The 27,600-nt window shown below is 31.4% G+C and overlaps 1 protein-coding gene across 5 annotated transcripts in view; it reads right to left on the reverse strand.

The window, feature by feature from the left end:
- Window positions 1-27,600, reverse strand: part of Sema5c (Semaphorin 5c) — a 77,546-nt gene that overhangs the window by 22,471 nt on the left and 27,475 nt on the right. For 3 of the 5 annotated variants that reach the window (XM_035084712.1, XM_035084713.1, XM_035084714.1), the window contains one exon: window positions 10,316-10,428. In XM_035084712.1, the coding sequence (XP_034940603.1) occupies window positions 10,316-10,409 (94 nt within the window). In that variant the 5' untranslated portion in view covers window positions 10,410-10,428. Of the gene's footprint in view, window positions 1-10,315; window positions 10,429-10,535; window positions 10,583-26,989; window positions 27,170-27,600 lie in introns of those variants that run through there. The other 2 variants (XM_035084715.1, XM_035084711.1) reach the window with 2 other exon arrangements.

Here is a 27,600-nt window from a genome sequence, read left to right on the forward strand (position 1 = left end):
AACAACAATTTCTATGACGCTGACATGAAAATAAACCAAGAAGAGTATCAGGATAATTTGTATCGGAGCAAGCACGGTAGAGCTAATTGGTGTAAGAGTCGTCCCCGCGTAAAATTCGAGAGGAAGATACAGGAAGAGCGATAAAGAATGGGGGCTTCTCAGCGTCCTTAGGCAAAGGATGAATCGGTGAGCAATCATGGTCCACGAGTGGAGGAGAGTCAACACAGTCTGTTGGCAAGGACGCTGCTGCTTCTTTCCAAGTGCATCCACCAAGAGATGCTGTTTTCTTCTGTCTTTTTCATCCATCTTCAGTTCTCATCTGGTTTTCTCAGCTTTGCCTCAGGCTTTTGGTCTCTCTTGCACGTCTTTTGCTTTCTTGCATGCACGCAAGCTACTCCCTTATATGCTCGAGATAGTGCACTCTTTTTATCTTCTTTCAAGTGTCTTCCTCCTTGTCTTACCTTTGGTGAACGATTCCACAAAGGTAGTCCAACCAGCGCTTATAAGTATGCGTCGGATACGGAGGTTCCAGTTAGCATAACCTGATCTTCACAAGACCCTGTGGCCACTACTCTTTACTCCTCTTCACCTCTCTAACGCCCTTCAGTGCCTATTCCAAGCGAAAGAAGAGAAAACAAGAAAGAACGAGAGATTGATGGTCAAGTAATGGAACCACCTCCTCATGATGCTTCTCAGACTCACTATTTTTTGCTTAAAAATAATAAAAATCAATCGCCAGTGAAAAAAACAACACTATCCATGACCTCCGGCAACATTTACTTTGAAAAAACTCCCAAGAACGAAATTACTCCACTTCAAATATGTAGCATTTATGTTTTCTTGGTTTAAAAAATTTTCATTTATTTGTTCAACTAACTAGACACTTGGAGATGTTGATGATGATCCAGGAAGACTTTTGGAGATGAAATAATAATTAAAGTGTTTAAATGTTTTATTAAAATGACTCGATATCTGATAGATGAAAGAAGCAATAGCTCTTCTAGCTAGTGAGGTCATGATGAATCTAATTAAAAATATTTTCTTACCTTCAGGAATAAAAAATGCAAAACCTACTTGTGTAAATGAAATCTAACAAATGGAGGTCATTTTAATTAAAGAAATATAATATGTTAATGGTAAAGAGCATTGATAAATAAATAATTATAAAATCTCTTTGAAGATTACACGATTTTTATCCCATGTCTTAAGGCATCAGATTTAATTTGTATTTTCATTCAACTGAACCGCTAAATAATTAAGATTTAAATGGATACTTGATTTTTAGTTAAGTACTCAGCAATTTTTCAACCTTATCCCACTGCTAAAATATTACTCAACGATAAAAGGAAAAGAAAAAAAAGCTTAACGATCTCTAAACCTGTCACGGTGATTCAAGAGGATAATCCTCTCAACTTCAGGCACTTTCTTAAAGTTTCTTAGACAACCAATGAAGAGTAAAAAGATAATTTATTTCTAGTCTTGAACTTTTTGTTTTGAATAACCACAAAAATTTAGGGTTAAAAGTATAACGATTGATCTAACTTGAATTATTTATTTGCCGTCAACGAGACCTGGAGAAAATACAGTATTCTGTTTCTTAGAACGTGACCGCGGTGTGGCTTTACAGAGTAAAAGAAGAAGCCGACGACAAGCTGAAGCAGAAGCTGGAGAAGAAATTGAAAGAGGGGAATATAGGAGTGTATATAAAAGAGAGAAAACGCTAAAGTTGGTGGGATCAGAAAAAGAATCCAAGGGTATATATGACTGGAAAAGGGACGAATAAAGAAACAAGAAGTTACTACGTGAAGCAACGCAGTCTTCTCATTGATCTCGATGAGATCCCGGGAGAGTCAATCAGTCGTTTATCTTGTACACGCGAGTGTCTTCCACACGCACATTTTCCTTTCTTTCAAATTAAAAAACTTGCTCAATGGCCAAGTAAGTTCATTTTAGGTTTCAAAATTTCCCTCAACCAATTTTTTAAATGAAACTTGTAATAAGCAATGAATTTATTAAGATACTTGATCTTTTTAATCATAATGTCGTTGATATAAAATGGTAATTACTAAGATTTCTCTTTTTTTTTCATCAGCTTTATCAGCAGAACTTGAGAGAAAAAAGAATTGCGTGACACTAAAGTGTATTAGTTCAGCAGCCTCGCCTCTTCGATCTGCTCCTCCTACTTGTTCTTTTATACTTGATCGCCACCTCGCAACATTTTTTATTCCTCTACGCCGGTGCGTGACACTAATGATCGTCTTTGAGATCACGCGTTTCAGCTTCATATATTCACTACTCATCCACACCATTTTATTATTTTTTCACCTTTCTCAGGATTCTTCCTTCTTTAGAGATTGAAGACATAATATCGATCTTAGCTTTCAGAGCATCAGGATGTCCTGGTGTATGCTTTGCTCTCAATGAAACAACCTTGAAGTTCGATCACCTCCAACAAGAAACCCGGAATCAGCTGCAGTTGTCGTGCGGTTTTCGCAAGATCTTTGCATGCTCATATTATGGTAATGTTATTCAAGTTAAATAAGCATTTGAGGTTTCTTCTTACTGAGAAATTTCTGCCATTTCTCTTTGGATATTTTTATATGGAAAATTAAAAATAATAAGTGACCAGAGAAATGAGTTTGTTTGGGTGGTTAGGAAATTAGAACACTCAAATGATGGAGATGATTAATAAATATAAATATTTAAATGAAAGAAAGGGAAATTCATTTAAAGCTTGGTGTGTTATATTTTAGCTGAGAGAAAAATGTATTTTTTTAGAAACATGTTCAGCAATTTTTTCTGAAGAAAGCATGTATGAATATTTATGTTCCACATACTTTTTTTCTAAGGCTATAACTCAAGCTGGTATTTAACTTAAAGAGCCAAAAAAAAAAATGGTACTTTTATGTGTACATTTTTGTTGAATTTCTTTCAGCACAATTTACTTTTCATTTATATTTTATCCAGGACACTCCAATCTTTTTAGACTGATTTAATCTTGTTGCCACAAATTGTCAGAATGAATTCTAGCAAAAATCAACGACTTAAACATCAATGTCTATGCAAAAAATTATTCTTAAGTCCAAGTAATTAATGGCAAGAATCAATAAATGGTATAAAACTCTTTGGAAAATATTTTCCATAACTACTTCTCGGTTTTCTTCATCTAGATCTTGATGATAGCCTTGATATCAGATGATGATAATTAGCAGAATGATAATAAATATTTATTATTTTTGTTGATAAAAAAATAATGCTCCTTAATAATTTTAAATACACCTAATAATGTATAAATATATCGCAATTAAAAAATTGAAAGCTATAAGGTCTGAAGTAAAAAGTGCATGTTGCCGGCCTTGGTTTGACTTTCAGTGGTTGATGCCGAGCATCGTATGGCGCGACAAATCTGCCCGCGCGCATTCGTCTCGGCACTTGTCTGGCAAAAAATCACCCGCATCTCAATCACGGGCTCTCGTATGTTGCTGTACGCTTTAGCACAAGTAGAAGAATCTCTTCAAGATCGTCTACCAGTAAATAAGTACGAGCCGTTCGCCTAAGGAACCAGGTCTTCGACCTGTCCAACAAGCTACCCTGCTTCTCACTGCCACTCTAGAGAATGCGTTTCACGTACACAAGACTTGATCCCGATCGTTTTGTACCGACATGCAATGTCTTTTCATTCTTCCTACACTCATGAAACCTGAGATGTAGGAATAAATAAACTCAACCTCCATTTGGTATCATTTTTTTCTTTCTTTATTTAGCTTTTTTATCTAAAAATAAATATCAAATGATCATGATCAGGATAATTAATCACCAATGAGTTGAAGAAACGTAAGGAAATGATCCAGCATTAAACTTTGGCTGCTAAAATGAAAGAAATAAACTATCAACTCCATGACCTCTTATAGCACAAGTGGATCCTTTTCTCTTGAACTGACACGATAATTGGATTGGTTAATTACTGGATTCAGAGCATCTTGGTCGAGAGATCTTCAAAACTATTTTAAAAAGATAACTGGTCCCTTTGGGGATCAACTTGGAACTACTTTCTCGCTCTTATACCAACCAATTGAAGAGATGCGATAATTGAAGACTCGTACTGCTTAATTGCTGGATTCTTTAGAAGTCACTAAAAAATGTTATGCTAAAAAATGAAGAAGAAATTAATAGAGTCAAAGACCTTGATAGACTTCTATATATTTAAAAAAATTTTTGCCATTATTACAGCATAAGGATTGTTTCTTCATCGCTTGTCAGGCGCCTTGAGGATTCTCAGAGACGCAAGACCGGATTGGGATAATTGGATCAGATAATTATTGTTTTGAATTCTTTATGACTACCCATGAACTTACCAGCAAGTCAAGTAAGAATGTTAATTTCAACAACAAAAAAAAATCATGTCATTTTTAATCAAGATTACGTGAATATCTTATCAAACTACTTGGATATCATCTTCATTGTCTCCAACTCAACATCATTCAGGTGTTGCTCAATTACTATACTTCACTAGAACAAAAGAATAGTCTTTCAATGAAAACAAAATGCCTAAAAGAACAAAAGAAATATAGAGTTTTTGTAAAAATACCAGTGTCTAATTTCTTTTTATTCAAGGTTTTTTAGTCTATAAAAAGAAAAATACTTTTTTACCAATTAGCTATAAAATTAAAATGAGTTTGGAACTAATATGTGGGTGTAAAATATTTAATTCTTAGTTTTACAGCTTCCTTGTCATAACCGCAATTTAAAATTTATGAATACATCTTTGAAAAAAAGATTGTTGTAGTAATAAATTATAAAACACTTAGAATACATCAATTTCAATTTTTACTCTGATAGAATTTCTATTTTAGTTTCTCACCAGTAGTAAAAGTAGAGAATAAACAACACTGTAGAATATTCTCACAATTTCCATATTGTGTTGAGAAAAACAGTAGAGACGGTTCATCTGAATGAGTGAACATAAAGGGTTGATTTGATGATGATTTTATGATGCTGACTCTTCTTGACTGCTATACAAGGTAGTCGTGAGTCGCAAGTCAAATAGGTTGCTTGGTTTTCGTTTTTGGGTAACAGCAGACTATAAAACTAAGTCCTTGAAGTCACTCCGTCCATACTAACTCGAGATTTATTCTTCTTTTACTCAGCAAAAAGAATCAATTCCAAGTTTTGTAACAACTCTGTTAGCTATACACGTAATAAAACATCATGAACATGAACCACCATACCTTGTGCTGCTTACGGTATAATTTCCAAGGAAATCATTTCAACTTCCTGCACGCGAAAACTAGAGTATATATCTAGCAACTCCTTTTATTTTCTTCATTAGGGTGGATAATGACTAATGAGTTATCATCAAGTTCTACATTTTCTGTATCTCCGACATCATAAAGTATTATCTCTCTTTTTCTCAACATCACAGCAATCGTTCTAATATATTGCATTATATGCACGCAAATATTCACTCGTCAATGATTTTCTTACGGTTGTATGAGCAGTAAAATACACCACCCGTTGTGCAGCGTTGCAGCAGCATGTTGAAGTAATAAGAACAGGGGAGAAAGAACGATGTAAGTGAAATTTATACGTGTAGACGGCAACGCGTGTGCGGCTCCAAGAAGTGAACGTGGGTCGTCCGAAGACTCTACCACCCAATCGCAACGTGAGAGGCGCGTGCCGTCGATTTACCCACGCGAGCGCCATTCTTTCCTCATCAAAAACCAATCTGTATGAACAAGAATCACGATATCATGATAGCATCAAATTCCAAGCTCCCCTACTTCATGACATTTGTCAATGAAAACAAATGTTCTTTATCCACCGTGAATGTGAGAATGAATTCAATGGAAATTTGCGATGTTCTGGCTTGTTAGTAACTGGCAAGAGTTGCCTCTGATGCGTGGGCTACATGTGCTTCACGTGGCACTGTTTAAGCACGCCTAGATGATACTCACTCTCAGCATGCTGTGACTCTAAAATAAGAGACTCCCAAGAAACACACGCTGTTTGAAGGCTTCAAGATATATCCACATGATTTACTACAAGATTCAAAGATTTACTACTCTGTCAATCTTGAGTCTGTCGAAAGGAGCTGCTACGTGAATGTAACATTTGTACCTTCAGCATCATACCACACCCTTCCTTGTCATCTATTGTCTTCCAAGGTAATCACTGAGGTTTTTTCATTTGCTTCACTGCAAGTGCGTGACGTTCATTGTTTGATTATATGTTCTTCAAAGCAGCAAAAGACACGTTTAAGAAAGTAGAAACTTTTTTTTTTCACTCATGATGGAGAGTTATGTTTAGGTATTGATGGTGATGGAAGATATGTCTTTGAAGTTAGCATTGAAATAAAATATATTTGTTCCTACATTGCGTGAGGATTATTGCTACATAGTGTTATTTTAGATATCAGTTGGTAATTTAATGGTCAACACTCTAATTTTCATGTCAACATTATTGAAAACAGACTGGTTGATTGGAGACAAAAATGATTATGCTAATGGGATATTATTAAAGTATATTACCAATATTGTTGCAAAGTTATTATTGTCGTTAAGTTTTTTTTTTCTCCAGGTGATTTGAACAAAGTAAACTTTATAACTAATAATAATAGCCAATATTATTTATCAAAATGATTGTTTTCTCGACATATAAGCTATATAAAGGTTCACTAACAAAGTCAAACACACTCATAAAATCTTTTTATTTGAAATAACTGAACATTACTGTCCATTCTCCAGTTCAATTCACTTGTTAGCACTAATGAAAATCCAAACATTTCAATTAAAATTGAAAAAAAAAATTATGACAATCAATTATCTCTGGTAGACATGAAGTAACCAGCAATTATAAAATTTTCCTTGTCATCACTGACTATTTTCTCATGGGATAAAATTGAAAAACAACGTTAATAAAAGGAAAATAAATAAACCAAGTACTTGACATGACATGAAATGGAGATTAAATATAGCAGAAAGTTAGCACGCATTCTATCATCACAATTTAACGTTCAAGTCAACGTCAATATTGTTTGAATAGTAGTGCATAGATTGTAGCTCATGAATATTCCCTGATTTGCTTTTTGAAGCACAGGACTTTTAGCCCACATACTTGATTACATATTCATAGTGCGTGCAAGCAGCTTTAGTATACAACGCTTAGCATGAGTTCTCGTGTTATCTTTTAAGGAACAACGAAGAACCTTTTATACAGTCTTTTGTGTCACATTTCTTATTCAGTTTATCGTTCAATGATTCTTTTAATTCTAGTAAAGTATTAACTTTTATGTTAATTCCACAATATATACCGTGGGATATTTAGTTTTTAGTTCTTTATACGATCACGTTCAGATAATGTCTTAATGATTATAGAGATATTTAAAATTCTGCAACAGATTTTTGCTTTTAAATTGTCTTGACCAGTCATTTTCGTTTATTAGCTTCATTTAAATAAAATCAATCACTTGGCTCTTCTTTAGTTTAATTACACCAGATTAGTTTTAAAGAGGCTATTTTGTTGATTAAAAAAACCATTCAGATTATCATGTAGATTTTATTATTAGTGAATTGATTTTTTATTTCATTATTTAATTGCTTGCTTTTAAATTGTAGTTTTAAATTGAGAACAGTAGTTTGGTAAGGATATTATGAAGAATTAATTTCCAAGATATTTTTTATTTGAATCTCTTTAAGAATTTATCGCTTTTGATGAAGAGCAAAAAAAAAGAGATTAACAAATTATTAAGTACATCTGTAACGATATAATAAGAAAATTATTATTTAAAAGTTAAAATGATCATTTTTTATGCATTTGATATTTTATAAATTTAGTCGTGAATTAAAAAAATATATTTCAGCAATAAAAATCTATCTGGTAGAAACTTGATTAGAGAAAAATCCCTGTGGCATAAATCCCATTAAGAATAATTCTACTTAAAAATTTCTACGAAAGAAAAGTTTTATTCCAAATTAGATTTGGCAAAAGATTAACCCATTAATTCCTAAGGGTAAAAATAAAATCGTTAATTGATTTTTTTGTTTACAACAATTATATATTGTTTATAACTACTTCAATTTGTTATAAACAATTAAAAATAATTTTAATTTATTGAATGATCATAACTATGATTATATTCGATAAATATCAATAAAATGTTGTTGAACAAAAAAAAATTAATCGGCCAATTATTTAACAGTTAAATTTAAAAAAAAAAAATTAATTAGCTTCATGAATGTTCACAGGAGTATAAAAATAATTCCATTGAATAAACTAAACAAAGTCAATAAAAACCATCATTGTTGCAATTCACAATATAAATTTTTCCCAACCCAACCATTATTAGAATATAATAGCTCACAGTAGAAGAATCTCTCCCATAATATATAGGTCATTATCTCATTATGATAATAAACAGTACTGCCAACGGAAGAATAATACCTCGAGGCTGAAATGCATTATGTGATAATGTCATTGAAGATAATCGGGAATGTTTTAACGGATTGACGGCGCCATGATCATTATCAGTCGAGTCGCAAATGAATCCGGAAGAACGCGACAACTTTCAAGTTGTACGATAATAATGCGATATCAAATGATCAGCTTAGTGTGCCGGTTGGACAGCTTTTAATAACATCGATTTAGAACGGTATTCCAGTACAACGGACGTGACCTCAGAGAACTGTGGTCATCGATGATCGGTATCGAGTATAACGACGTCACGCCGCGAAAGAGAGAGAGTCCATAAGATCCGTTTGTATTGGTTGATAAATATACTTAGAAAAGAAATCGACTTTGATACTCTCTGAGTCACCCCTATATCCATAAATGGCATGTACAATCGTTAAGAAATTATCGTTATCGATATATTAATATGCATCCGTCGTTAAAGAACTGAAATCAGTGGCATTGTTTTGTAGAAAGCTAAGTCAATTCTTATTTTATCTTGTGCACGCTTTCGCCAATATTATTAGCATATTAAATTTTATAAATGCATTAAAGAAACTAAGTCAACGGTTATTACAGTCATTTTTTAAATCATCTTCATTAATTGACGGAATAAAAATGATACATTCACCAAGTAGCTATCTTCAATAACGATTTCACAATACTATTCAACTGTTTATGGAGGTTCGAATATTTCTATGGTCAAATTGGGAACCAAGTTCATTGAGTAAAATTGAAAGTAAGATTAGAAATAGTGTGGTAATTTTGAAAATATTTTACAGCACAATTTTGTAATTATTAACAATTAAAGTAAATCCATTTGCTTTTATGGAGATCACGTGATTTTTTATCAAAACTATAATAATATTATTTTGATCAAATAAAAAGAATTGTTTATAACTTTTTTTTCATTTAATAAACATCGAGGTTAGGAGATCGAAACCGATGCAAACATTGATACTCCGATAAACCGTTGAACAACGCCCATACCTAATGGAGAACAATTTTCTAAATGATTCAAATACGACTTGGATATATTTTTACATGCCTACAGAAGTGTATAAGATGGATTTCTCAAGTTAAGTATAAAGAGAATAATTTAACAGTATAAAAATAAATAAAGACCTCAACTAATTTGTAAGCTAAGCTTTCACCGAGAATCAGTCTTGTATAAAATCATAAATTGCAAAGGACAAAAAAGGAAGTAACAAGAAGCAGAAGCGTTGCAACGTGCTACCCTGCAGTTGATCATCACCAGGGGGGGCTTTTCTAAGGCATCGAATGGTTGGAACAAGAATCAGGTCGGACATAAAACGGTAAATGGGCGAGTTCATTAACGCTGCATGGGTTTTCCATGGTCTTTTAACTGCAGGCGTCCGGTTTGCTACGTTTCTACATCACATTCTACAAAAGTATCAGGGCGATTCTATTTCTCGAATGATTGTAGGGATCGTTTATGATTACGCGAGAGGGAAGTACTCGAGAAAGTATAAATCGATGGAAAATAAAGGCACATCGTATGGAATCTATTGGGTGGGATTAAGTGGATTTCCATGATTCCGTGGGAGCGGTATCAAGAATATACACGATGCGGGATGATGTACATGTTGGATTAAAGGAGGAGGGGGAGGATGATGAGGTGGAGGTATCTCTGTAGAAACTCGCTGGTCCTGTTCCCGAAGTAGAACGCAACGGGTCGCAAGAAAGAGGAAGAGGAGGAGGACATTTTGATCGAAGAGATCTCTTACCTACTCACGCATAAACACGGAAGGTGTGTGATTATAATGAGCTTGAATAAAAAAAATGATTGATGAAATATGAGGTACAGTTTTTAATCTAATTATGCGTAGAATGGCCTTTTCTTTCTTACCTTCGTAGGAAATGTGACGAAAGTCCCCTGTGGCTATTGTTGATACTAAAGTCCATAGTAAGAGGATGACTTGGAGCCAGACTGTAGCAGCCATTCCGTCCACAGTCTTGCCTCTAAAATAGAACAAAATTATTTATATTTATTATTATAATTAAATCTATTTTTAATATTGTTAATTATATGCTATTTTTCATGTTTACGCAAGGGAATAAATTAACACCTTAGAAATACTTGACGTAATTTCCTTGACATTTAAGTGAATTAGCAAGTTTGCATGCTTGGATATATGGCTTAAGACTGCTGACGCTCATCGATGCAAAATTAGTTGTAACAGATAACACTTGCCAAGTGCGATTATGATTGATCACCAGTGTACTCATCGACTTATAATTGGGTAACCCAAAAATTTTTTTATTACACGTGGATTATATATATTATCATGATGTTGGCACAGTTAAATGATGGCAGCTATAAACAATATTTCCTACCAATAAAGGGCATAGTATCTTCTCTCCCGCATCTCAAATGATACCCAACATAACTGTTTGCTTACAAGTCACCGAAAACTCGAGAGAGTTTCGCCGCCTTTTTTGGCAAACTCTTGCGAAACGATCACTACAATATTGCTGAGTGTAATCATTTGATGCCAAACTACGACATCGTGTTGGCGTTTACGCACAACCAACGACTAATTTTTGACTCCTCTGTATTGTATTTCATTAAATCAAGCAACAAGCGTGTTTGTAAAGTGTTGAGAATTTTTTTTTTTTTTTTTTTAATGTTTATTCTGGAGTTTTAATTACTCATTTGGTGGTTATATCACTAAAATATTACCCTTTACATTTTTATTTGCGATCAAGAGAAAGAATTAAATGATCAAGAGGCTTCCTAATAAAATAATTTATTTATTCATCATTATTTTGTAATGATTATTAATTGATTTTATATTCAACTTTTATTTGAACTTTTTATTAAATTAATATAAAATAAAATCATGTATATAATTAACTTAAGTGGAAATATTATTTTTTTAATTGAAAAAGAAATTTTGATGTTTATTTTAATGATCTTAAATCATTTTAATTATTTTTTAAATAATTTCCTTTAATAATATCATCACTTGAGAAATGTTTTAATTTCCTACTTATTGCTAAATTTACCAGGCAAGAGATCTTGATAATAAAAATGGGTGAACTTTGTCATTTTTTAGTTTTTTTTTGTTTATAATAAATTGCAACCATATTGTATTGATATTGAGCTCAATTTTTAACAACAACTACCTAATGGGAAGCTAATAATATCATTTTTAAAAGTAATTTTCCCAGACTTGTGACACGTTATTAATCCTTAAAATAAGAGAATGATGAAAGGAAAATTTTTTAAAGAATCCTTGATGATGATCGCGACCATAAGAAGGATCGTGTTGCATCAAAGATCGATATCCCATCATCAGTATGCGGGAGAGCATGCTGGAAGCCCACTATAATAAGACATACTCCATAGCACGGAAGAAGATCGCGTCCTAGTACGTGTGAGTATTCGAGCGATATTACTGGGAAATCCGCGGGGAGAATGTCTCGTCGAACAGGCGATTCCTCTTCTTCTTGATGTTTTACCCTGAGCTTTGTGGTAAGACGGGGCCAGTTTCACCGACATGATCCAACACACGTTTGAAGAAAATGAAGAAAAAGGGAGACAGAGAGAGGATGATCGTAGGTTAGGACCTCGAGGACAAGGGAGTATAGAGAAAGAAGAGTCATAGTAGAAGGAGGTTCAATGAACCTTTGCTTTCAGCCTCTATATTTGCTACTACTCCTTACTAGGATATATACTGAAACATGTTCACTTCACTGCATAAAAGGCCAAGACGTGGTGACAGGTGGAAGCAATTTTCTTCCAATGTGACGACACATTTCTACGCTCTCCCAACATTTTTATGTCATTTAAGTTGGACAATTTAAGGCTCTTTTATTTTAATAAAAAACATTTAATTAAACTCCAAACACTAGACAACATAAATAATAGGAATGGGTTGAAGGATAAATTGACCAAGAGACCCACGTGGTCATGACATTTGCTATTTTGGATCGTGTCACCACGTGGGGTATAGTCTTGTTGATGAACAAACTAAAAGTAAAACAAAGTATTATTATTCTGATCCACGACCTCACACTGAAAATTCTATTTATTTGACAACTTTGGGGAGGTCTCGAGGCAACTTTTAAACATCTCTAAACTTTCCATCGACATGATAGTATAAATAAAAAATGATAATCCCCTCAGTCTATGATGCAGCAGGCCATTAATAAACACAAGAGGGGAAATGAACTAGATAAGAAAGCTTGCTAAATAAAAAATAAATAATAAAGTATAGGAAGTTGAATTATTTCTATCCAAAATAGCATAGATAATTCTAGATCTCCGCATGGCCCTTTTGAAAAGAAAAAAAAACACTAGAGATATTAGCTCTTATGAGCAGGAAGAATGATAAATCAAGTAAGGATTTTAATAATACCATACGCCACACCTCTTGGGATATAAATAAAAGGAGTATTTACCGTTAGAATTTATCTAACATCATCCCTATCTTTTCGTTATCATTACCAGGCTATTGGAAGTGTTTAGCATTTGTCTATTTAATTTTATGAAAAACGTTAATATCGTTAATCGTCAAAGAAAAAGCGGAAAATGAAGTATTAATAATCACTCATCATGAACGTTTTGCGAGTTAATTTAGTGACGAGGGCAAATGTTAAGAGTAGGTCGTTAAAGACGATGGTAAGAGGCGTACCATCAAGTTTAAGAAAACGATGGACTAGACATAATAATTATACTGAGAAAGGAGAAGATAGAATCTGTCGTTAGCAATGTTGTTAGACGTGCTAGATCTAACGGGAAGAATCCGGTAGTCGAAGGCGCGATTAACATTTCCTTACACCCAGCTGATTGATAGACATTTGAGTAGGAGACATAAACTCTTGTGCTAAAGTTTTTTGTTCTATTTGTATGTTCCACTTGATTGAGACAGTTCACGCCTTGGCCAGGTGCTTTTCTCTTCATTTAAAAATAATGTACCATGTAATTATACGCCTCGCTAATTGACTTTGATATTTTTTTAATTGACAGTTAAGCAAATCTATTCGTACAATTTATAGCTCATTCAACTTATCCTTTGGTTTGAATTGGAATTAGACAATTGACAAATCGATGAGTCGTTGTCTATTGTGTGTACATTTAATTTTAGTGGGTGCCACATGACGATTCATCACTTGGGACTTTCAAACATGAAGGCGACCAATGCACTTGGTTGACAATGGCTTGTGGGTGTCCCTTTGAATTGTCGACAACATCGAGATAAAAGTAGCTACGAAAAGTCATTTCGTAAGAATGAAAAATACTATCTAGACGATGACTAATGCTGCTTTTCTATCTACTATTTTCAGCATATAAATTGATAATTACAATAGTAATGAGTTTGTTGGATTCAACAGTAAAGTTTTTTTTTTTTTTTGAAGATTACATGCAGATAATTTTTTCAAGAATTGATGTGTTGGCTTGATGATAATCAAACGTTTGTTCAATTTTATAAGTTTCGTTAAAAGTCAATTTTATTTTGATGAACATTATATAATAAAGAATTAAAAAAATTCGTGATTTCGAAATTTATTTTGGTAAAAAATATTCAGCATATCTGTACGAAGATTACACTGCTGTAATTTTTATTGAATATCCTGCAAAAGTTAATAATTAAAGAGATAATGAGGTGATAAGTTTAGAAGACATTTATAAAGAAGTCGTAAGCTGATAATGGAATTAAAAAAAAAAATTTTTTTATCTAAATGACGACTAATATCATTTCTCTTCATTTTTCGTGAAAACCGATAAGTCGATAATGAGCTGATTATTTTTAAAAAAATTAATTAACTCATAAACCCAACGGTCAAGTGTAAAATCTCACCAAAATTCCCAATCACTAGATTACTGATAAATAAAATTCACTCATTATAATTCTGTTAGATTAAAATTACAATTTTAATATAATAAAATAAGTAAAAAAAAATAATTTAATTATTTTTAAGAAGTATTAAGATAAATAAATAAATTTTTTTTTAATTAAAAAAAATGTACGTTGAATTTTTTTATGAGGCAGGACCACTTTGGTCGATGCTGCAGATCTGAAAGATCATCGTAGTCCTTCTTGTTTTGTAAGTTTACACTACAGGACACGCGCGTCCTCCTACACATGAATAAGAGAGGGAAAATAAGAAGCACACAAGAGAAACTTATATGTCGAAGATGCGTGGGTTGAAGACCACAGCGAGTAAACATAACCACGCGAAAACCTTGAGGACTGCTTGTTTCGGCGTCAAGTCGCCGTTACCAAGATATTCTTGATGATCAACAAGATGCTTGTTGCACATTTCGCTTGTTTCTTTTCACAAATAGTAAAACAAAAACAAACTACAACAGCCTCAACACAACCTAGATAATTATGTCATTATCAAGAATGAAGAACAAAAAAAGGAGGTATGGTATTTTTTTACAGTTAATTTATGGAAATTGATGAGCTGTATAAAGTGAACTGCTATCTTGGTGAAGTAGACATATTGATCGCTTTGAAACGGAAGAAGATCTCACGTTCATGATGGAAAGAATGGGTCTAATCAGATATTCGCATAAGAGAAGACCAACTGAAGAACATTTGCTGTCGACAGGAAGTGTCACAAATGCACAGGAAGGGGATGGGATACGTGACAAGAAAAAAAATTATAGTCCACACCAAGTAAAATGCTAATCAGATGATCCCATTCACGAGCTAACCCGCTATCATTTTTTTTTCTAACATCAGAGAAAAAGGATAATGAAATGAAGAAGAAATATATATATAGGAATGAATTATGCAGTGATTTTTTTTCTTGAAAAAATAAGATTGACAAAAGCTGAATGAATTCAGTGAATTTGTTATTGTTATAATGAATAAAATGGTCATTATTAAATTGTACTTGAATTAATTTTTTAAATTTCGTGGTTGTAATGTTGTTAAATTGTTGCAAGTTTTATTGATATGTTTTTTTTTAAATTAAAGGTGAGGCTTGATTAGACGAAAGACATTTGATTTATTTATTCATCAGTCAATCAGTTCAATTACTCTTTTTTACGTGACTGATCAGAATGTTTCGTTCGTCTAAACGCTCAACAAACCTCCACACTGTCATTCAAACATCGAATAAATAAATTTAATTCACTTCAAACAGTCGTTCAATTAATCCTGAACCTGAGATTATTGAAATTCATTTGATAATTTAATTTTAAATACTATCAATATTGAAATCTGTTCATGCTAGTGATTGATTGTACTCATTATACTCAACAATTCATCACTAAATAATTAATAAAACAAACTAGAGTCTTTAGTAAAAAAAAAATAAATGCAAATTTAATTTAATTTAATGAGATGTAGTTAAATAGATTTCAATAGCAAGAAACAATCATCTGCCCAAATATTTAGAGAAAAATTTTTCGATATTGATGCTAATTAAATTCAAATAGATTTATGATTCTCAAGTTAAAAAATATATATATATATATATATACCTTTAATTTCCTTTTTTAAATTTACATAACAATAGAAATGATAAATAATAACCAACCTTACGACAATCCAACTGCAAATCGTAAATCTATGACGACCTGGTCATAAATAATAAAATTATGACGTTATTACTATCGTACTACCTCAGAGAACCAAGATTACTATATCTTTTTTTCTCAACACCCTAATAACTAAGATACCTTCATTAACTTCCCTGAAGAATTCAAAATAAAAAATTAATGAATATTTTTTCTTCTAATTTGCTGATTGTTTTATGTACAAAATGACAAATTTCTGAAAAATGTTATGAACCTCATAAATGATTGAAAAGCTTCAAGATAAAAAAAATATCCAGTAATAAATGATAAAAATGATTTTAAGTGTATTTTTTACGACACAAGGTCTATCATGTTGAATTTTTTCATATTTCAAAGTAAAGAGTCTGCTGAGTATACAAGAAGAGAAGAAGATAGAGTGTTGTATTTACTCAAAACATTGACATGTTGGGTTATATTATGAAAAAAAGATAAAAGTTGTCAGTACACCTAGGCAGTAAGTTTCAAATATTCGTGTCGTCGACCTGTTGTATCCGTTGATTTATCTCATCAAAGAAGCCCAAGTCATGAGATAAATACATATCTCTCGAAATGTAAAAACGCATGTATACTACAGTCTGTTAGATAATATAATAGCAGACAAATGTTGAGATGAAATACAGGCACATCAAGTTGGTGCACGATTCGCGTGATTTCTCTTCTTCCTCTAACCCTCTTGAAGCACTTGAAGACCTCAAGCGTTTAGAAACTCGACGTAAAATTTATCTCAGTCAATTGCAATCTAACGGAGTGCAAATATCGCGTCACGCTTTTTCATTCTTGTTAATTAAGCTTGTATTAAGTGTAAGACAGATTTAGCATTTTTTTAACCATCATTGGTTCCTCTCTTCTCTGTCTCAGTCATTCGCATTCCCCACGTCACTTCGACGAGCAGTGCACTCTTATCTGACGTTGCTCATGTGGTAAAACGTGTGGACATGAACTCAAAGACTGTATATACCTCCTGGCAAAAAGTAACTGTCAGCGGCATTCGCGGGATAACCAAGTGTAAAGTGAAATTTTCCTGAGCATGCGTGTAATTAGTCACGTATACTCAGTGTAGAAAAGATGAAAGATGAAAAAAATATTAAGACCAATGATGTCCATTCAGCATGAAAGAGGGTGCGAGTGTGATATATATAAGAACGACCTTCAAAGTCTGGCCAAGAAGACGAAGAGAAATCGAGGGCGAAAATAAATCGTCTGCTGTCGAAAGATTCTTTTTTTTTATCACACATTCCTTACGTCTTTACGCATGATTTACATCAGACTTCCTTAACTCTTTAAATTTTTGACAATTTTATTCTCTTCTTATAATTTATACCCACATGGAAAAAAAAAATCTACTAAGCTTGTAGGGTAATTTTATGATTTTTACTAGGCTGACACAATGAAGTTGAGACAGATCAGATATTATCGATTAATTAAATTTTCGGCAAAAGAATATATATGTCAATTCATAAAGTCACAATTTATATTAGAGTACTCTAAAAAATATTATTTATACAAGAAATATTTTATATATAATTATATTATTTTATTGAGATATTAAATTTAACAATATCAGTTCATGTACTACTTTTGCAAATTTTAATTTTCAAAAGAGAACTTGATAGGTAAATTGAATTTTAAATTTACCAAACGATCCTGGTTATAATTTTTCGTCAGCCTCAGGTAAAATTTACTTTGCGAGTTTTCTAAATTTTCCTAGTGCTATTCTTTTGAATATTATCGGTAAATTACTATGCTACACTCTAGTTTTTCATTTATTTCTCCAAAAATAATATTACTTGCTTAAAAAATTACTAAATAAAATTATTTTTTACTGAGACAAAAAATTCACCGTCAAAGTTGATTTTTTAATTTCCTATTGTTTTTAAATTGCTGGAAGAATTAAGGTGATGTTGAGGTTAAGAACGTGTGAAAATTGCTTTCGACTTTAAAACTTTCTTAAATTTCCGAGAGCCTCGGCTCTGGGCGTGTCATTATAAGTTAAACATACGTCGACTAAAAATACAATAACGAAGCAGAAGAGGAGGAATCGAGAGAAAATAAAAAAAAAAGGAAAATACAATGGAACATGCACGTGTTCAAACTCACATAAAGGGTCAACTCCATAAAAACCTTTTATAAAAGGACGATAACTCCGAAACTCTACGATTAAATAGCATAATTTTATTTAAGTGACTCTAACTATTTTCTAGTTAACTAAATGCAATTATTAAATAATTCAATTTATGATTAATAATTGCGGTTATCAAGTTAACAGTAATATAAATTAATAAACCGGAAGATGGAAAATTTAAACTTGATATCAAATTTTATATGAAAACTTTTTTATTTGCTGATACATTTGTATTCAAAACTTCAGCTTTACGGTTTTGATATCTTTATTCGCTCGAGTTGAATATCAGTGTCGTTTTTCACCAAGAGAATTGAATTTTATTTTTCAATTTGAATAAATGAAAAGGTATACGACACACAGTCGTAAATATCAAATATAAAATTATAAGTAAAAAGATGATAAAAAAAAAAAAAAATTATATTTTGCATATCTTTAAAGCATTGCATATCGATTGCAATATTTATTTTATTTCATTCAAACGGTACTCTGTGAGATTGTTTTTATTTTTTAATGAATATCATTGGGTTATTAACCCTGAAAATTAATGACCAATACAATTACCAAGATCATACGTTCTGAAAATGTATCCATTTAAAATCAGCAATTTAATTGATTGGGGGGAAAAAAAATTTTCTCTTCAATTTTTCGATGAAGAAAAATTTATTTTAATTTATTCGAGTGCAAGAATCATTTAAAAATGATATTTTAAAGGCCATTGAAGGTTAGTGAACCAAAAATTGCCAATACAAATCCATGTCTGTCCTAAATATATATTTAATCAGCCATAGGTATCAAAATGTTATGATTAATTACCCATCGGACATTTATGTGTGACGTCCATCAGATGTTTTAACGTCTCAGTGTGACGATTAATCGATGGGTGGCGATGAAGGGCAAGGTGAAGCACGTAGTAACCTCTTCCTTGACCCGTGACTGACTGATTCGCGAGAATTAATCGATCTAGCGGCAATGATCACAGTGATCACTTTAAACATTCTCCTTCTCACTCTTCAATTGACTTGACAGCCTGACTTTATAATAATAGAATAGATATCAACTGGTGTTATTAACTCAAGTGTATCAAAAAAAAAAAAAATTGTTTCAAAAAGAATCATAATTCCTCTATAAAGAAATTATTTCATTGAAGATTGTTTTTGATATGTAATAAATTAGCAATGATATCGTTTCAGTTATTCTTAATAATTAACAATTAATTTATAGATATAAAAAAAAATTTAATTTTACTCTTGATAATGAAAAGAAGAATTGCAGTACACTTGATTAGAATTTTTTGCAATTATATTTCATTTATGCTTTGAAAAATATCCAGAGGAAAATGGAGCAAAAAGTATTTGCAATTTGTGGTATTTTCTTCATATATAAAATGACGTGAGATAAATACTGAATTTTTTATCACGTGATTATTTTAGAAAATGAGTGTAAAATTAAATTATAAAATACTCTACTGTAGTACTCAATTTTTATTATCTTCTCTTTTTATTTTATTAAAATAAAAGTAAGTAATTTTAAAGTGTTGCTTATTTACTAGTATTCCTAAAAAATTCTTCTACTAAATTTAGATTAAATTCTTTCATCAAACTGCAAAATATCACACTTTATATTATGTAATTAAATAAATAAAGGACACAGTGATTCACAAAAAATTTTTATCACTGGATTATATTACTCATTTAACGGTGACATAGTTTGTGGTTAATCTCAACAATTTATTATGTTTGACAATCATTTTTACTAATCAGGAACTTAAAGTGATATTTACGAGAAAAGTAGGGAGTTAATTGTAAGCATAGCAAGAGAAACCAACGGAAATTGGTTTAGAGTAGATTGTATGTATAGTATGTTTACCTAGCAGAATTGAACAGTAATTAGAGCATTTCTTTTCAATCTAAATTGTACAATATAATGTCTAGATTGAAATTTAATGTGAGATTATAGTGAGATAAATGATTTAATTAGTAACCCAATTAAATCTGAATACTCTATTTAATACAATAAAGTATAAAGAAAAATTTAATTATTCCTTAATAGCCATTACACTGTTGCTACTGTATTTTAAATGAAAAAGAAAAAGTATTATGACCAATTATTACTTATCGTATTGATCTATCACCTTTAAACCATTTAAATCATTCAAACACGTTCTAATGACGGAAGAATATTTTTTTCTGATAAACATAATGATTCACATGACAATCATTGAAATAAAAGTGAATAAGTTCATTGAAAAAATGAGTAATTCTTTTCAATTACTATCATAAGAATGATTTCTTTTGTATTTTATGTCATTTATTTTTATTAATAACTGTACAAAAATAAACGTAAAAATCATTAGCTAATGATTATAATGACATAAGTTTCTAGAAATGATAATTGATCAACTATTATTTTACAATAAAATTGAAATTAGTTGACATCAATGAATAAACGATATTCTTGGATCAAGGATAATTTCATTGCATGCATTATTTTCTAGTAAATAATATTCTGTCTTTTACTAAAGAATATTGTGATCAAGAATGAAATTATTATTAATCTAGAAACACAGTCTTGTTTTATAAGTTAGCTGATGGAAGATGCATTGTGTTTACGAAATAAACTACTTAATGGAGCATATTACTTCCCATCTACCTTAAAACTACCATGAAATTACTAAACACTTTGTCTCTTTACATTTTTTGTACGTTTCATGATCCAGAATAATTCATAAGAATATAAAAAGATTTACCACCCCTTTAATACCAGAACATAATTACAATTATCTACAGTCGATAAATCCACCCCGTAAATTGACCGTCAACTCGTTTATTAATCGCAATGACAATGAATTAACCACACAACTAATATACAACCTTTATAATACATTGCTGAAAAAAGCCCATTCGTACCAATTTGCAACGACAAATTTATCCTCGTTGGATAAATAACTTAAGCATACCTGTGAAACACGAGATACCGTTTCTGAAGAAAATCCATAAGTAATCTCAGTGCTTTCGAAAAGTTGGTAAATTTATTTCTACTCCCTGAACACATAATACATATAGTAAATAAATAATTTCAGAGGCTGGGCCACACATTTGCCCCATCACACTTTTTTTTTTTTTTTCTTTCACCTTCCGTTCCCTCTACAAGGGTGTGGCATGCAGTCTCTTCGCGTTAACTTTGACGCGATTTATCTTGTAAGCGTAGGAAGCTCTTTTTCTCTCTTTCTCTTTCCTCATCTTCTTGTACAGTATATCTGTACACTCGTTTGTCCACTGTGCACGTACAGAGAAATTTTATGAGAACGGCTGACCGTACATGGTCAGCTTTAAAGTTTACTGTTGACTTGAAACACGAATAAAAAAAATAAAACAAAAAATAATTTAACCTTCATAGGAATTTTTTTTTTTTTACTCCATTTATTATGTCTTTCTGATATGGTAAAAAGAAAAATACGTTGCTTTGAACTTGAATAGAAAATGACGAATTGAGTTTAAGAGATATTACATTCTCTTATTGACTCTTTTTTTTTTTGTCTTTTATTTTCTGGTCGTATGTCTTCGCCAACGATGAACGATGAGCGACACAGTAACGGGTGATTTCCACGCGGATAAGTACCATACAACTCTCTCTTTATAAATTTTTTGCTCTTCGATAGCATAAAAAAATTCAAGTATAGAAACTGTCATAAAAAATAAACTTCTCTGTCTTGCTGTATATACTACATAACTTTGACATCTTCGACTTTGTGCTCACGCTTGCGTGAAGACAAAAAATGTAATTTGTTTGCTCATCGTATAGAGCTCAAGTGTTTAATGGACACTCATTTGAACATTAACTCTACAAGGAGAAACTATTAGCAGATATTTATAATATTATTTTTTAAAACAATTGTCATCAATAAGTAGCACCAAAATGTCCTTATTATTACTACTTTGATGTAAACATTTTTCCAGAAAGGATCATCATCGATTTATAACCAATATTTCTTTCAGGGTAGTTTAGTTGAAATGTAAAAATAAACTCCAAACAGTAAGTCGATTATTATATTCAAGATAACTTGTCATGGACCCTTCACTAAAAAATTATTCATTCTACAATAATTATTGCACTTACGTTATCAATCTTTGTTTTCCAACGTGCATTAACTTGGAAAAAATACTCCATAAAAAGGACATTTAAAATTTCTGATGGTATTAGAAATTTTTGATAAAATAAATGGTGAAAGTAGAGATATTAATCTTTAAGATAAGCTTTAATTCAGAGGATGAATAATAAATGAGTTCATTTCCAAATGATTCTTTAATCTCTTTAAATAGTGTAAATATTGATTATTTTTATTTTCTATTAAATACATAAATTAAAGTCGAACCTGAATCACGAAACCTGAGCCGGTGTGTTAGCAAATGGAGTCTCATTTCAAGAAAGTCAGACACACTTAACCCTCAACTACTTATGTCTTCTTCTAGCAACATAAAGAACCACAATACTGCTAGTGTTTCTGTAGAGCTTACACATTAGACAAGGCAGATATTAAATTTTCTATCGAATATTCTGTTTTCTTGTGCTCTATGTAGTAGAGTTGAGAATATCTGGTGGAAACTGCATGACGACCATAATCTCAGTGAAATTACAGACGATGCAACGAGGTGTAAGAGGCGATAGAATCACTAGTAATTTCGACTCGTGACTCACAATATACCACGTGGCTTCTTCTTTATTTCTCTTTATACATACTCACAGGAGATTAAACTTTTTTATTCGCACAAGCAAGTCTCCAGCAACTCGACGTGCTAATATGCTCGATAAGCTAGTGATGAAGTGTATGCCGTCAGACTCTTGTGCTCTTATGTTTATCTACCGCAGTAGTCGACTCAACTCGCATGTTTTCCAGCTAAACGTGATTTCTCAGTGTAAACCACTCGCTCTGTATTTTATTCTTTATATACACAAGTTCTACTCGTGTTTTACTCGTAACAAGAATTTTTATTTTTGCGGAGGATCAATTACAAGAAAAGATAAATGCTCCTCATCACACTCGATTGATTTAGAGATGAGAAACCCGATCAGTGACATTTCTTCCGAGGAGTTAATTTCCGGTGATGCGCAGATGATTTTAATCGTTTTTCTCGAGTTCTCATCGTCGTTTCCTCTTACTTTGCTGAGTAAAACCATCAAGACTCTGCGGTGGGTCGAAGAGGGACGTTCTCGAGTAACGCGACCGCCTCGGTATGTACACCGACGGCGGAATAATATGAATCCACTCCTCCTCCTCCTCCTCCTCCTTCTTCGTTCTTTCTTTTCTCATCTTTATCGTATTCTTTCTTCTTCTCTCCATCACTCTATTGCAGTGATGAATATTAAAATTGCCGTTTCGATGCTTATTCGTGTGTGTCAATGTACACTAGCTGAGTTAATATATCGACAGAATGCCGAATTTGCTCGTCATGGGAGGTCCAATCGATTATCAATGTCCCTTTGATGAGCGTCAATAATTTTATATTTTCAACTTCACCAACTTTTTATCGACTGTCAATAATTATTAATTGTTTTGATGATTGAAATAAGCATTCAATATTTTTATGTCATCTTCCTTTCTTACATTATTTTTGTTTGACTTTATTATGGCGAAAGCTTCTTACTATGGGCATATTTACTCTTCATAAGCAACGTCATATTAATAGCTGGATGAAGAACAGTACAGTGAAGACTGAAATTATGATAAGTTTAAAAACAGAAGAGCACTGTTCGTTGAATAGCTGAATCATTAAAAATTATGGGAAAATAAAAGTTATATTTAAAAAATAAACTTTCATGAACAATGTTTTATTGTATAAAATTTTAAGGCCATGAAAAATAATTTCCTGATTAGTAAAAAATTATTTGAAACGTGTCTTTAAGCAGAAATGTGCCATTAATTGATGAAATAAATTTTTCTTGCATTCCAATTGAATGAAAGATAAATTACTTCATCAATGCTACTTAAATTCTGATCAGGTTTACGTTCTTATTAACACATATTTATTTTAAAAAATTACATTTTTGGATGTTTAAAGGAAAATAATGACATTAAATAAATGATGACAATTTTTGGAGTATTTTTTTAGATAAAAATACTTTTCTATTCCAATCTCATCTTTTTCCACTTCCTTGATAAAATTTTTCTCAAAAAATACCAGAGTGAATTTCCCGAGCATAAGTACTATGTTTTTATTTTAAAAGTAACTTTTCTAAAATCGATTAGAATATTAACGTTAAATTGTTCAATACTTATCAGTCTTTCTAGGTAATCTAAATTGTCACAACTTGATATCGATTATAAGCTAAGAAATCTAATGATTTTAAGAAACAAAAAAAGGGAGATATTTTTTCGATAACAGTTATATAAAAACAAGTGTTGGAAAATACATAGAAACCGATAGATAACGAATCATTGGCAGTATAATGCGGCTTACTCTTCACTGCATTAATTATAAACCGTATAGAGATCCGGCTTTGAACACATACCGATCGAAGGCCACGAAGATGCAACTGTGATACACAGAGATTTATTACTCTTGTTCTGAGTAGAAGAGCAAAAATAATTTATTCCTCCTGATAATTCCGATGTAGGAAGTATTTTTTACAAGGTAATAAAGAGAAAATAATCTTTTAATCCTTCCTGTATTTAAGAGACTGCATGTCGCCAGGTTTTTATCGGGATTCTTTCACATATGAATCATAACCAAGTCTTCATAAACATTGTACATTGAATAAAATTGAGTGATTGATAAGGAAAGAAAAAAATTTTTATCAATATACATGTAATGATTAATTCGACCTTTTCAATAGAAACAATTCTCGGGAAAACAATTGATTTAATATTTTCTAGAAATATTCAAGTGATTGATTGTGATATCTCACTTGCTCTAACATTTCACGATTATTTTGACATTTACTTTCTACTATAACTCAAAATTGAATCCATCAAAAAAACTTTCTTTTTTATAACAAAGTGAATACTTCCCGAATAAAACTAGATAGGTTCAAAAGGAGCCTAAAAGACATCTAAAATGAAAAAAAGCATAATACAGATTCAATTGAAGCTCAACTTTAATTTAAAGATATTTTCAGTGTCCAAAATAAGCTCATTACACACCTAAATTTCGAAAGAGCCTAAAAGTATTTTTTAGGTTTACAAGACGCCATATTGACAGCCAAAAATATTTTTTATTTTGCAGTAATTTTATTTTTGCAATTAATTAATCAGCATATAAAAATATTTTTGGGCTTAAATTAGGCATCTTGTAAGCCTAAAAAATAATTCCAAATAAAATGAGGTGCACTGTGAGCCTGAAAAAAAATTTGGGCGTGCTCGAAAACTGATAATTTTTACTTTTAGATCTAACAAAATCGTTAGGATCATTATCATAAGACAGCATTATTCTCTCAAATGAAAAGAAAAAAATATTTAATCTGAATAAGAAAGAAAAAAAAAGTAGAATAAACTTATGGTTTCCACGGGGCGTTAAATGACCATCTACATGGAATCTCAGTCCCTTCATTAATTCCACCCATCTGGGAGGGTCTGACTTAACTTTCGCATAGAAACCAACGTCTGTCGTTGCTCGAGGGGTGCACGCGATCCCTCCAAGGACCATTTAGAATCATATTTTTTATCCTTTTGTTTCTTTCTCGCAATCTTCCTTTTTTCTTGTGTGCCCTCGAGTCTCGTAACGAAACTCGTTTTGCAAAAAATAACAAAAAATATACAGAAAGTGCACACAGGTTACATTATTGTCAACAAAAGCTTTGGATTTTGTTCCAAAGAAAAACAAAATGGGTCACGGAGTGTTATGATATAAAAGACTTTTTGCACAAGCGTTATGAATATTTGTATGAGCACGTGCTCAAGCTACAAGCGTATGTGTCAAGACATGAACATTATTTAGTTTTATTTATGTATTTTAGTCTCTTATTTCCTTATAGGGATTACATTCAACTTTTTAGTGTCCGAAAAGTCATTAAAGTTTAATAAAACTCGATAACTATATCGTGACTTCAAAATAAAAATCTGTCAATTACTGTGTCGTTTTCCATAACTGCTTTTCAATTATCTATATTATGTTTTTTTCTTCACTATTAGGTTTATTTATAAATAAACTTATCATAATAAATGTGTCTGCTTTTATTTTATTTGACTAAATAATTTTTTTTTCCTCCCCATACAGATAGCTTAAAACTTGTCTGAAAGTAATGAGTAATTAGTATTATTTCTAGATCTTAAGTGAACTTTAAGCATTTATTTATTATTAAAATAAACACTGGACATAAGAATATAAATTATTCTAACTTTCACCACATTTGCAAAATGTTTCGTTCTGTTTGCGGAAATATAAATTTAAGTGTGTTCAATGAATAAATTGGAAGTAATTTGTAAATATGTACATAGTTTATAGGTTTTGATATTTAAATGTCCTGATTACAAACATGTTGTTAATGCTGTTATCAATTGTATCACGTATTCGTGACATTATATTTTTCTTTTGATTTTAATAAAGTTTAATATTTACTGCTAAATTATGCAGTGCAAAATCATGAAGCAATTTTTTTTTTACAAATAAAAAAAAAAATAACTAAAAAAAATTGACATATCAATATAGAAATATGAATAAAAATATACTAGACAATATTCACAATATTCAAAGAATTTTAAATACTCTAAAAAAATATTTTATAACAAATTCATATTTCACTTTCTCTTATTTTACTCGGATTGACAATAATAAAATAAATCACTGAACTCAACACTCTCCTCACGTAAAATCAATTTAACGAAAAAAAAAAAAAAAAAAAATTGAAATAAATTTTTATTTTTAAACCTGTGTGATTTAATTCAAACACTTTAGTGATAACTGTATATATTCCGGCCCTTCACCTCTATGGACTTTGCAACACATAATAATCAAAGACAATTTATATCACATATCGACATATCACAGTATACAGATATATCAAGATACAGAAAATAAAGTATTGACTGTAAGATTCGATATCACACAGAAAACGATATAACGAAGAAAGGGATACAGGTGTCATTTAAGCTACATTTATCAGACGTGGTTTATCAGTTAGTAGAAGTATCACACATTATTTAATTATCCTTTATCATTATTATCTCCAAGAAAATGAGAGTGTTGAAAGTAATATATTTGTATTAAAAAAAAAAAAAACTCAAACATTATGAAGAAAAAGTATTACCGTTTTATAATAATAAACAACAGTCTCTCATGTGAGGTAAGATTGTTATCATGTCAACAGGAAGTTAAACGCAAATTATGGTGTTTAATTATAAAGAAAATAAAAGAGTATTTCTAAGGGTAACGAATGTGATTTGCTGCGCTTTCCTATTTGAAATTGAATGTCAGAGGAAACTGACGAGGACAATTCAATTAACCCGTTGCGTTGTAAAATAAGCAATGAAGAAAAGAAA

Source organism: Chelonus insularis, unplaced genomic scaffold (genome assembly GCF_013357705.1).
Source record: "Chelonus insularis isolate UGA/USDA-ARS -01 unplaced genomic scaffold, ASM1335770v1 contig_397_pilon, whole genome shotgun sequence".
Taxonomy (NCBI): Eukaryota; Metazoa; Arthropoda; class Insecta; order Hymenoptera; family Braconidae; genus Chelonus; species Chelonus insularis.